Source organism: Indicator indicator, chromosome 10 (assembly GCF_027791375.1).
Source record: "Indicator indicator isolate 239-I01 chromosome 10, UM_Iind_1.1, whole genome shotgun sequence".
Lineage (NCBI taxonomy): Eukaryota > Metazoa > Chordata > Aves > Piciformes > Indicatoridae > Indicator > Indicator indicator.
Window position 1 is genome coordinate 26378636 of NC_072019.1, and position 12294 is coordinate 26390929.

Genomic DNA, 12294 nt, shown 5'->3' on the forward strand with positions numbered 1-12294 from the left:
TCATGCAGAGATGGATGAGCTCTGCCCGATGTGGGCTTGCAGCAGCATGGCAATGTCCCCGTAGGCAGCTTGCTGGGCCAGTGACAGGGCTGAGTTACCATCCTGTGGGGAGGGAAGAGATGAAGACATTAGTGTGGCCAGCAGGAGCAGGGAAGTGATCATGTCCCTGCACTTGGCTGCATCTCAAATACTGGGCTCAGATTTGGGCCCCCCACGACAAGATGGACATCGAGGTGCTGCTGGCGCCTGTCCAGAGAAGGGCAGCGCAGCTTGCAAAGGGTCTGGAGAACAGGTTTGGTGAGGAGTGGCTGAGCCTTACCTTGTCTGTCAGCATGACCTGGCAGCCAGGCTGGGCCAAGAGGAGCTTGACGATGTCGGCGTTGCCCTGCCTGCAGGCCACCATCAGTGCCGTTGTCCCCTCCTCGTCCTGCAGGTTGACATCGGCCTGGCAGGAGAGGAGGGCTCGCACCATGTCGTCCCGCTCGTGGCTGACCCCCAGCATCAGTGCAGTCTGACCCCCCTGCAAGCACACAGGGAGAGGATGAGCACCTCCAACACACCAGCCTCCTATAGCCCTCTATAGTCCTATAGCTAGAACATTCAGACTGTTACTGCATCATCATCATCATCATCCATATTGTTATGTGTTGTCAGCATGATCAGGGCAGTAATCGTCCTCCTGTACTGGGCACTGGTGAGGCTGCACCTCAAATACTGGGTTCAGTTTGGGGCTCCTCACTCCAAGGAGGACATTGAGGTGCTGGAGTGGGTCCAGAGATGGCCAACAGAGATGGTGAAGGGTCTGAAGAAAAGGGGTGGTGAGGAGTGGCTGAGGGAACTGGGATCATTTAGTCGGGAGAAAAGGAGGCTCAGGGGAGCCTTCTTGCTTCCTGAAAGGATGTTGGAGCCAGCTCAGGGTTGAGCTCTTCATCCAAGTAGAAAGTGACAGGATGAGAGGAAACAGCCACAAGTTGTGCCAGTGGAGGTTTAGGTTGGATATCAGGAAAAGGTTCTGCCCTGCCAAGTCCTGGAACAAGCTGCCCAGGGCAGTGCTGGAGTCCTCATCCTTGAGGGAATTCCAGGATATGTATACATGGTGCTGAGGCACATGGTTTAGTGGTGGGCTTGGCAGTGCTGGGTTAGCTGGATTAGTTGGACTTGATCTTAAAGGTCTCCATGATCCTATGATTATTGCATATTATTATTAGCAGTAGCATGGCCAAACCACCTGGGCCCTAGCTGCTCCCAGACAGGGGTCCTCCTGTCCCTCCTGGGATGTTTAACTTTTACAGCTGCTTGGAAGTGGAGCTGGATGAGGCCACTGTCATCTCTGAGACTGGAATGTGTGACTCTGAAGCACTGCTCATCAGCAAACCTCCCTAGACCCCACAGCATGGAGTTCACCCCACACTGCTTCTCCTTTGTATCACTTCTTCAGACTTTAAATTTTTAGCTCAGCAAAATGATTTTGCAAATTGTTGAGCCTTTCTTGAGCTTATGCATCTCTTGTGTCCCTTCACAGGGAGTTGGTGGGTGGCTACACTGCAATTTATTTGAGGTTGCTTTTGTAACTCCAGCAACTCCAACCTAATACCTACTTCTGAGAGTCAGTATGGTGCTGCGCAAGCAATGTAAGGAATCTGAATTACATCCCTTCCACAAGCCAAGATCTCTGTGGGGACACAATGAACATAGAATGAAAATCATTTTGGTTGGAAGAGACCTTTAAGATTCTTAAATCCAACCAATAACCCAACACTGCTAGCTCGACACTAAACCATGTCCCTCAGCACAACATGATGTCAAAGCTTGAACTGGAATTACACAGTGATGGCTGGTGCTGGTCTCTTCTCACAGGTAATTAGTGACAGAACAAGAGGGAATGGCCTCAAGCTACAACTGGGTAGGTTTAGACTGGACATTAGGAAAAAATTTTTCACAGAAACAGTGGTCAGGAGTTGGAATGTGCTGCCCAGGGAGGTGGTTGAGTCACCAACCCTGGATGTGTTTAAAGGTGGTTTGGATGTGGTGCTTGGGGATATGGTTTAGGGGTGAACCTTGTAGAGTAGGGTTCGCAGTTGGACTTGGTGATCCTGAGGGTCTTTTCCAACCTCTTTCTGCAATTCTGTGATCAAGAGGCTACAAGCTCAGCAGGAGTCCCTTTGCAGATGCCTTTGCCCACAGCCATGACACAATCTCATGTGGGGCCACACTCAGTTTCCAGAGAGACAACAGAACTGTGGGAAGGCACCTGTGCTGCTCGCAGGTTGACATCCCCCTCCTTCAGCAGCTTCATCACCACCTCCATATCCTCAGCTGTCTCGGCAGATGCCAGCGCAGTGAGCATCACGGCCGTGTAGCCAGCGCGGTTCTGCAGGTCCAGGCAGCACACACCTGGTGGGTGAGGTACCCACAAATACAGATTTGTGTCAGCTTCTAGTCCCAGGAACAGGAGTTCCCATAATTAGACAGCACTGAGATTTATCTCTGCTAAGCATCTAGTGTCTCGTGAGCACTGCATTAAAGGGCCCTTGGTGCTATGCATTACTACAGTTAATTACAATTGTTGAGGTCAACTAAATTAACTTTGAAGACCATCACACACACAAAAAAAAAAGGGTGGGAGGATAATTAGTGCCTTGGGCACAGGCCAGTTGTGGAGCTGTGGAGCTGTTTGATTCCTGCAGCAAAAGAGCAACAAACGGGTGGATTAAAGCTGTCCTGGCCCCATTTCACTCACTTTTCACCCCGAAGAGCCTGTTTCCAACTCCATCACAGCAATGAGCCGTGTCTAACCGGCCAGGGCTCAGGGCCAGACTCATCCCAAGGGCCCGGCTGCCGCGGGCACTGAGCGGCAGGAGGGGACAAACCTCCGCGGCTGCCCACGGCAACAATGGGGTTATAGACGTGTATGATAATCTGCCATTTCCCTAACATTCAGCAGATTGTCTGCCCCATGAGAAAAGGCCAAAGAGCCTTTATTCCTTGGGGGCCACGTGCTCTCTTCCCCCACCCTCTACAAGCTCAGCTGAGACTTTTCTTTCTCTGCAGTGCAAGCCCAAAGTTCAATAGTTTAAGGTGGAGTTTTTCTGCTGTAGGGATGAGTTTGTTACAGTCTCAGAGGGCTGATCCTCCTGCTCCAAACCACGATGTGGTGTTTGCTGCTACAAGAAGCTGCGGGAGCCACAGCATCCCACCTGGACTGGGGCCATGAGAAACACCCTTTAACTAGAGGGGATCCTGAGCCATCCCCACTGTGAGATCCCAACGATCTCAAGATGTGTCAGTGCTCTTAGGGCACTAATGAGCTTTAATGACCATGAGGAGCCTCACCTGGGATTCCCCTGCCTATGCTCATGGGCCCAGGGCCAAGCTATGGGGGGAGGATGCTGGTCTTCAGACCAGCAACGTCTCCTGAGTGACACCTGGCCTCATGCCTGTATCTTGAATCGACCTTGGCCCCACATTTTTCTCCTGGATGGACCTCAGCTCCATACTTGTCTACTGGATGGCTTCCTTGCCTGTAAGTTGTAGCTGGTCCCCAGCCCCATCTCTGTACCATCTCCTTTTGCTCCTCATTGAACTTCCTGAGAAGACCCTGGACTTCATTCACTGTTTGCCTTGTATGGGACTGTTGATGGACCTCCATTACCTAGCTCTGCACACCATGGTCATCTCATGCCCAGTGGCAAGAGTGACATAAAAAAGTGCCACATCCATACCCATGGCTGAGCAGAATGGCGGTTCCTACCTGTGTCCAGCAGAAGCCTTGCAATTGGGAAGTTGGAGTGGGAAACACTGTAGTGAAGAGCGGTGTTGCCATTCCTGTCAGCCAGGTTCACCACCACCTCCAGGAGCTGGGGCTGGATGGCGCCCAGCTCCTTGAGATACTCTGCGACCACCTCCGTGCTGGAGTTCTTGTGGCTCGACACCCAGAGCCACTCCTGGCAGACGGTGCTCAGGATGTGCCGCTAGGAACACCAAGGACTCACTGTTACTCCTGGGGCAGTCATCCTGCAAACTGGTCACTGCCCCTTCTCCTCACCCCACACCACCAGGTCTTGTGCTCTGGCATCACCCAGCTGGTGTTTGGCTTGCGGGTTTGGGATTACTGCTATAACTCGAGGGGGAAAGGAATTTCCTGTGGTAGCTTGAATGAGTAAGCAGAGAAAGCATTCATTTTTTTTTCTTTTCTTCCCCCCCTCCCTCCCACCCCCCCCCCCCCTTTTTCTTTCTTTTTGGCTATTCAGAATGACTCAGATGCCATTTCACCCCCATCTCCTCACAAAGCTGTCCATGGCATGGTAGAGCACTGCCTGCAACAAGCCACGAAGATAATCTTATCCATTAAATGCAAGAGGGTGGTAACCACATCTGAAATGGGATTGGAAAAAAGAAATAAATAAAAAAATCAGTACCAGATGCTTGTCACTCGTGGTCCTGATTTCTGAGAGGTGCTTGCTGAGGAGCTGGCAGTTGGCAAGGAAAGCTTCAGAGGGTTTGCATCTAAAGGAAAAATGCTTTTGTAAATCCACCATGGGACAGAGCTTGCAGGAGGTACTGAAGCAGGAAAGAGAACATGTGGGTTAGGTCAGAACACGTTCAATGCTTCTTGAAGTGCTTAACTTCACAGACACAAGTTGTCCTGATGGCTTGGCATAGGTACAATGTTAAGCACTTAAAGAAGTGTTTCAGCCTGGAGTTCCAGATCTCTATGCTCAACTTCCTCTCTTAGAAGACTCCTTAAAATGGGTTAACAAAAAAAAAAATCATATTCCTGACTCTGCAAGGAACTTTACTGAGAAATTTTCCATAAGAGGGGAGAAATGAGCTAATTCTCCCCAAACATGACTCACTCCATCTTTTCCACAGTCAAGTCTAGGGCCTAAATCTATCCCCATTAGATTGTGTAGTAACTCAAAAATTATTCAGCTCTTTCAAGCCTTTTCCCATGTCTGTGGAGGTCAGCAGCTGCCTTTCCACCAAGCAGACAAAGCCCTCACCCCAGCCCTGTAGGAGCAACTGAATGCAGTGCTGTGAGTCCCTGGCTGCAGAAACAAGAGGGACAGCACAAGCATGGGCTGGTTTTCTGGTTACCTGTCAGCCTTACGCTGAGTGCAAGGTGCTGCTTCTGTTGACGGTTTCTGAAGGCCATCATCCTCATGTTTCTCCTGCAAGGAGGTCCCTGAGGAAGCCTCCTTGCTTTCACCTCCAGCTTCCACCCCCGTGGGCTCCGAGTCGTCGAGTTTTCTCTCCGTCTCACTCTCGGCATCACCATCCGACTGGCTGTCTTCACAACTTGTGTCTTCACTTGAAGTTGTTTCATAGCTATTTGAGGACACCACATATTATTCACTCCTTCCCCATCTGCAACTGCAGGGCCTGACCAAGACTCATTGAAGACACCCTCTGACTCCAATGGGCCTTGGATGAAGCTGAGAGGGATATGCAAGTTAAAAGGTTAGAGCAACAAACAAGCTTGAGGTTTAGTCTGGTTTTGACTTCTTAAGCCAGCAGGAGGGTGACAGAAGCAGTTAATTAGCAGCAGGCAAGGTTACTTTAGGGATTACTCAGTTGGTTTGGCAGGCTGTTCATCACACAAGACCCAGCATGGCCAGGCAAGGGTTGTGTGCCACCTCTCTGCTGAGAGCTGCCAGCATGCTGAGGAGCTGACGAACACATGGACCTTATGGCAAGGCAGCATGTCAGCAGCCTTGAGGACTGCTAGACATAATCTTCATTTTCAGCTCCAACATGGACCTGAGGCCACCATCTGAGCAGCTCTGCTAGAGAGACTTCTCTTCTGGTTGCCCATAAGCATTAATAAAAACAATATCTTCTGTGATCAGAACATTTCACTCAGAGACCAAAACTTTTCTCAAACTAGATGAGATTCCTCTGCTTGCTAAAAGTCGTACCCATTTCAGTTGGTAGAAGGTCTAAGCAACAAGAGTAACACCTGATGAACTCAACAGCAGCAGCCATCGAGCTGGGACACTGGAAAAGGATGTCAGCAGAAACCAGCATCCACACTTGCACACATAGCTGTTTGCACAGTGAAGGGACAGTGCAATGCATCCTGTCCTACTCATGCCAGCACATGTATGTACTCCTTGGTAGAAGATGTGCCAGTGCTGCTCTAAGAGATACGTCTATGGCACATGCTGGTGTATCTAGAAAGCCTGAAGGCCAAAGAGTGTTAGATATTGGATACACAGGGAACAGGGTGTCAGAGCACAACTTTAAAATGTGTCTCCTTGACCCCCAGGTCATTCCTTGCTGCCTGAAATAGTCTCTTTTTCAGTCCCTGAACCAACTTCTGTTGGCTGTCGCTGGAGCATGGAAGCAGGTTAGTGGCAGCGTGCCCATCCAGGCAATGCTGACCTCCTCCAAAACCCACCAAAGCTAGTGGGAATCTTCCTCTGGGTTTTGGATGAAGCCCCAAAAGATGGGTGAGCAGAGAGTGTCAGTCCTCAGGGTGTCCCTCACTGCTCTGAACACACTGACATCTTTTCTGCAGGGTTACTTACAGGTTATCAGAGCTGCGTTAAAAAAGAGAGAAAAGAGGCTCCATTTCAAATGGCCTTTTAATCAAGAGGGTTGGGGGAGAAAAGAGGGGAAGAGAAGAATGACTCCTTCAGCCACACAGAGGACATCACATGTTAAAAGGCAGTTTAATCTTCTGAACAGATGCTTACCCACCATTTACCCCAACAAACTGAAGATTCTTTTTGGTGTCATTGCCTCCTGCATGAAAACCATAACCTTTCTTTTTCATGATAGATTTAAGACTTGTGGTTGGAGAGGTTTCTAGCAAAATACAAAATAATAGATTAATTGAGCAGATGTGCCATAATTATCAATCATTATTCCCAACCTCCAGCAATGAACTACAAAGCATCTTACTCATCTTACAAGACTCTTTTTATGTCTTGCAATGCTGCAGATGAATGTGGCCACAACTGGAACCTGCCCTGACACCCTTAAAATATGATCTCAGACATCTCCAAGTGACTGGGAACATAAAGGAAGTGACTGGGAATTATATATGCATCCTATAAGATATATTTGATAATATAGTTTTTGTTCTAGTTTTTAAAATAGTAATATATTGGGAGTCTCCTATATAAATCTTCTAAATACTACATGGATCACTCTTTCCACCAGGCTTTGAGTAGTCTCACTATGTATCGCTTACAAGTAATCACAGAATTATAAAGGTTGGAAGGAGCCTCTGGAGATCATCCAGTCCAAATCCTGCCAGAGCAGGTTCACCTAGAGCAGTTTGCACAGGATGGCATCCAGGCAGGTTCTGAATGACTCCAGAGAAGGAGACTCCACCACCTCTCTGGGCAGCCTGTTATAGGGCTCTACCACTCTCACAGTAAACAAGTTCCTCCTCATGTTTAGATGGAACTTCCTAATAGGTCACTTATCTATTTGCAAGGCCCCTCCAACCATGAACAGGCAACCTTTGGTTTTGGATTCTCATCTTTATGTAAGCTAAAAGTTATTTGAGAGGAAGGGCTGTGAGTGGGGATGGGTCTTCTCCCAGCCTCCTTGCTCAGTGAGCTTGAACTGAGTGTGGTTCTGATAAGCTCCATGCTGATTTACCCCAGGTGAGCACAAGCCCCCTGTTCTTGCAAATCCTTGCTCACACCAAGTAAGAAAACAGGTTATTTGATGGGACAGCCACAAGTGCAGCCACTTGTGGAAGCTGATCCTGCATGTAATTGAGCCACAAGCTTTATCATCTCCTAGGTGGGTTTATTTTCTTTTTATTGTTTAAGACCACATAGCTAATGAGGTGCAGAGCTTTGCCTTCCTCCTACATGTCTAGGAGGGGCTATTTCTGATCTGACAGGTACTCATCATCCCACCTCATTGCCCCTGCTCAACACTTGAAGAAATGGGAAGATTTTTGGCCCGGCCACGTTGAAGCTATGCCAACATTATTTACCCAACTGTTGATGGTATGTGTTGGAGTTCTCCTTCTGGGCAGGCCCTCGCGTGGAGTAGGCAGAAAGCAGCGAGTTTAAGGAATTAACTAACTGGTTCTGGATGGAGCTGAGCTTGGAGGCCGGCTGCTTGATGGCGCTCGCTAACTCAGGGTAGCCGTGCTCCAAACACAGCCACTGCTCCTGCAGAAGCTCCTGGATTTTTTTTACATATTGGCCAATGGGGTCAAGAGCAGGGAGATCCTCATGGTCAGGGGGACCTTCCTCTTCTAGCCCATCTGGAGGTTTATCTTCTCCAGAGCCTGCTTTGTTCTCGCCCCTGTCTGAGCTGTTTCTTGTTGCCCGACAGCTTCCTGCAGTCCCGGGGTGCGTGGCGAGGCCCTGGGTATGGCAGTCGCTCCTGTGGTTCTGATTGTCGTCACTGAGACACTCGGCAGCCTTCAGCTGGGTGAAGCACGGTACAGAGAGTCCAGCCTCAACATCAGCTTCACCCAGATGTCCAAGTCCCACCCCACTGACACTGGTGTGAGCATCTGGCAGATCTCTCCAAGTACCCAGCTCCCCCGTCTGTGCGTTCACGTCTGCTCTCTGGATGCTGCATCCTACGGATCTGGTGGGGACCGGGATATTCACGTTGATGCCTTTATTGTGGCCTTGCTTGGCCCCAGTTACCTGCGAGAGGTCGGTATTCACTGCAGCATCGTGGCACTGCAAAGCCTCCTTGCTCTGCTTGGATGGCAGCTTGCCCTCTGTGCTGCTTTCCTTCAGCTTCTCTTCCAGCTGAGCTTTGGAGCTGGCCAGTAACTTAATGCTTTTTTTCTTCTCCTTGATCTCCTGATCCTGCTGCTCCAGCACTGCCTTGATCTGCTCTAGCTCTTCCTTCTTCTTGCCCAGCTGCTCCTCCAGAGCAGCAATGTGCTGCTTCAGCTTGGCAACCCCACCGGACTCTCCAGCATTATGAGGCTGAGCAACACAGTTCTCGTTCTCTCCAGCCTGGACACTCCCCTCCTCAGCTTTCTTCAGCACTTTTGGAGCGAGTTCACTCACACTTAACTCCTTTTCCCCAGGGTTAATGTTCTTCTCTGCAAGCTGGAGGGCAGCCAGTGAGGCTTGCTCACTCCCAGCCACGGTGGAGCAACCACTGTCGTCAATGGCATCACCTTCCTCACCTCTGCTCTCCATCACCACCTGCAGCTGTAGTACTGTGGGATGCTGGGTCTGCCAGGGGGGCTGCATCTGTCCCAGCCCTGGGCTTCCTCCACCAGGATGATCCTTCTGCCCCAAGGAGACATCTTGCTCCAAGCTCATCTCCTGGGGGAGATGCAGTACGATGCCATTGGAGCTGGGTGCATGTGCTGTGGGGCGAAATGTGCTTTCGGAGCTGATTTGGTCATGGCAGTACTGGGGAGGTGGCCGGAGAGGTGAGAGCACCCTCCCATCCCCTGGTAGGGGCTGGCCAGGTAGCAAAGCAGCCGGCATGCTGGAGGCTCGCAGCAGCTGCGGCCGCTCCAGCTCCGCCTGTCGCCGCGTCTCCGCCAAAAGCGCTTTTCTCCGGTAACTCGGCTCATCAGCCATGGGAAGGGCTGCCTCACTGGGCAGGAGGGGATGGGGGGTCTCCTCTGCCCCCAGCGATGCCTTTCGTTGGGGGAAGGAGCAGGTGGCTGGGAAGGAGCTCTTGCTGGGAGCAGCCCCGCAGCCACGGGAGCCGTTCTCGGGCAGGCTGAAGTTTCGGGGCAGGGTGCTGAACTTGGGCTGCTTGGCTTTTCGGTGGACGTGAATCCTTCTGATGGTGTTCCCTTTCTCGATGTCATCCACGTACTTCAGGAAGTCCAGGTCCAAGTGAAAGCCATAGGGTGTCTCCACAGAATAGGGGAGGCTGCGGGGCTGCTCCCTCTCCCTGTCGGGTTTGAGTGGCTGGCCGTCTGCTGAAACAACCCAAAAAAAGCCAAGAGATGTTTGAGTTTTGAAGACAATTACAAAAGTTAACAACAAGTATGTTTAGAGCAGGATGAAAATGTTCCTGCTTTGCCCATCTCAGCTTCAGGCAGGTGAGGGCTGCAGGTCACCATCATGGAGGCTCATGAAGCTGTACAGAGATGCAGCAACACATGCAAAGGTCTGATCCAGTTTTCCAGAGGTGAATTGTGTAACTGTTGCACCGAGGCAGCTAAAAATTTGCTAAAATCACGGCTGTAATTGGCAATCAAGCAAACAGCAGATTTTGCAGGTGGAGCTACGTATCTGTATAAGCAGAAAAAGCTGCCTGATGTGTAATATAACCAGGAGGTGGAACCAATCAGTGACAACTGCATTTTCCAGGGCATTCGGTTTAGTGTTAACTTTTCAGTGGCATAAGGAGCGCACACCAAGCAGGAAAATCATTGCTTTGTTTCCTCTGCAAACACAGGGGCACAAATTATCCCCTGGAAATGATGAATGCGGCAGCAGGCAGAGGCTGAACGCAGGCAGCAGCAGCTGGGGTGAAGCACGTGCCTCCCAAGGTGACCTGCTGCTGCATGGCACCCAGCACAGCTTCTAATTGAGAAAAACCACCACAAAATGCGTGGCAGCAGGTTTGCCCACCCGCCTGTCCCAAGCGAATGGCATTGCTCCAGCAGCACCAGGTGCCTGGATCAGCACAACTTCATGCAGTCAGATCCAGGTTGCCAAAATTCACAGCCCCCAAATTTTGGGTCAAAGAGTCAAAGAATCACAGAGTGGTAGGAGTTAGAAGTGATCTCTGGATCCACCCCCCCCGCTAAAGCCAGGTCACCCACAGCAGGTTGCCCAGGATCACAATGTCCAGGTGGGTGTGGAATTTCTCCAGAGAAGGAGACTCCACAACCTCTCTGGGCAGCCTGCTCCAGGGCTCCAGTACCCTCACAGCAAATAATTTTCTCCTTCAAGTTCAAGTGAAACCTCCTGTGTTCTAGATTGTACTTGCTGCCCCTTGTCCTGTCACTATCCACCACTGAAAAGAACCCAACCCCATCCTCGTGACCTCCACCCTCTAGCTCCTGCGGAACATTGAAAAGATTCTCTCTCAGTCTGCTCTTCTCCAGGCTACAGAGCCCCAGGTCTCTCAGACTCCCATAAGAGAGATGCTCCAGGGTCTAAACAGTTAAACCTCTGCATTGCTACTCAGTTTTCCTTATGCAGCACATCCCTGAAATCAAAGTGGTTGAGGCTGCTCTCCACCTCTGAGCAAAGGAGCTCCTCGGTGAGGAGGAGGAGCTTGACCAGGAGAAAACAGGTTTCCCAGATGCGCTCTCTGTCTTCATCCCAGTGCAGCAGCTGTGTGGGGACTGGGAGAATGTGGCACAGCTTTGGGTGCCGCTCATCACGGAGCATCACTGAGATGCAGCCACCATTCTGATGGGCAGCAGCACGTGAAAGTCAGAGGAACAACAAAGGGGGTAACAGTGCACAAGGGCAAAGCCAGGATGGTGGGAGCAGAGATCAGTCCTGCCTACACACTGCAAAGGACAGGAGGACAAATATGTGCTGAAATGATTGCTGTGACCATGTTTTTGCTGTGGTTTAGGAAGTCTGCATAATACATGAACCATGCATTTCTCATCTCCTGGCCCTACCACGTCTCTATAGCAGGTTATTGCTGGTAAGAAAATTACTTTGGGGGTTATTTGGGGATTTTTTCCCAGAAACAAATGAGCAAACAAATATCCTGCAGCTTCCATACCATCTGTCTTCTCCATGGTGTGGTCCAGTTGAGCCGTCAGTTAAACAAGCTAGGGTAGATGAGTCACTTCACCCTTGAAAAAAAGAAAGAAACAGATACTTTAACATTTTTAAAACAGCTCCATGTTCTGAACTTAATCTCTCCTTAAAGCCTCATAACTCTTCAGAGGCCACCCCCCCTTCATCTTTCTCATATTCTGCAGCCTGACTGTGTCTGCTAAGCACTTTCAAGATGCTTAGATCAATAGTTCCTTTTCCAGTGACAACAACTCATGCTTCATAGACACATCCCAAGTAGCTGGTTCATATAAAACATCTCTTGCATTACAGATGGGTTTGGCTGCAAACACAGAAAGATATTGAGGATAACTTTCTGGGCTTGAGACAGATGGCCCAGGGACTCTTCCTTGACTCCTATAAGCTGGATAGATATATCCAACATAAAATGACACCTCTGAGAACAACAAGATATATAGACTCTACACAGAACTGACTGGTTTGACACCTTTTTATTTTTTAATGCATAGCAACCAAAGATTCAGAATTTAAGTTAAATCTCATTCCACTGAAATCCATTATTGCAGAGTACGTCCATACTGTTGTAAAGGATTTTCTCCAAATTGCACTAAAACCCAAA

The 12294-nt window shown here is 49.9% G+C and overlaps 1 protein-coding gene across 1 annotated transcript; it reads right to left on the reverse strand.

The window, feature by feature from the left end:
- KANK4 (KN motif and ankyrin repeat domains 4) lies at nt 1-11674 on the reverse strand. The gene is made up of 9 exons (XM_054384557.1): nt 11659-11674; nt 7961-9883; nt 6699-6810; nt 5098-5328; nt 4419-4506; nt 3752-3971; nt 2252-2394; nt 320-520; nt 1-102 (listed from the first exon to the last, which is right to left on the reverse strand). The coding sequence occupies exons 1-9, from the start codon at nt 11672-11674 to the stop codon at nt 1-3; spliced, it is 3036 nt and encodes a 1011-aa protein (XP_054240532.1).
- Between the last annotated feature and the right edge of the window lie 620 nt (nt 11675-12294).

What these genes read in the sequence shown, in the direction of transcription:
- KANK4 (XM_054384557.1), bottom strand. An exon ending in AAGGCTTCTGCTGGACACAG is followed by an intron (nt 2,395 to 3,751) that starts GTAGGAACCGCC and finishes CTCACCCACCAG; the next exon opens with GTGTGTGCTGCCTGGACCTG. An exon ending in TCAACCTGCGAGCAGCACAG is followed by an intron (nt 521 to 2,251) that starts GTGCCTTCCCAC and finishes GTGTGCTTGCAG; the next exon opens with GGGGGTCAGACTGCACTGAT.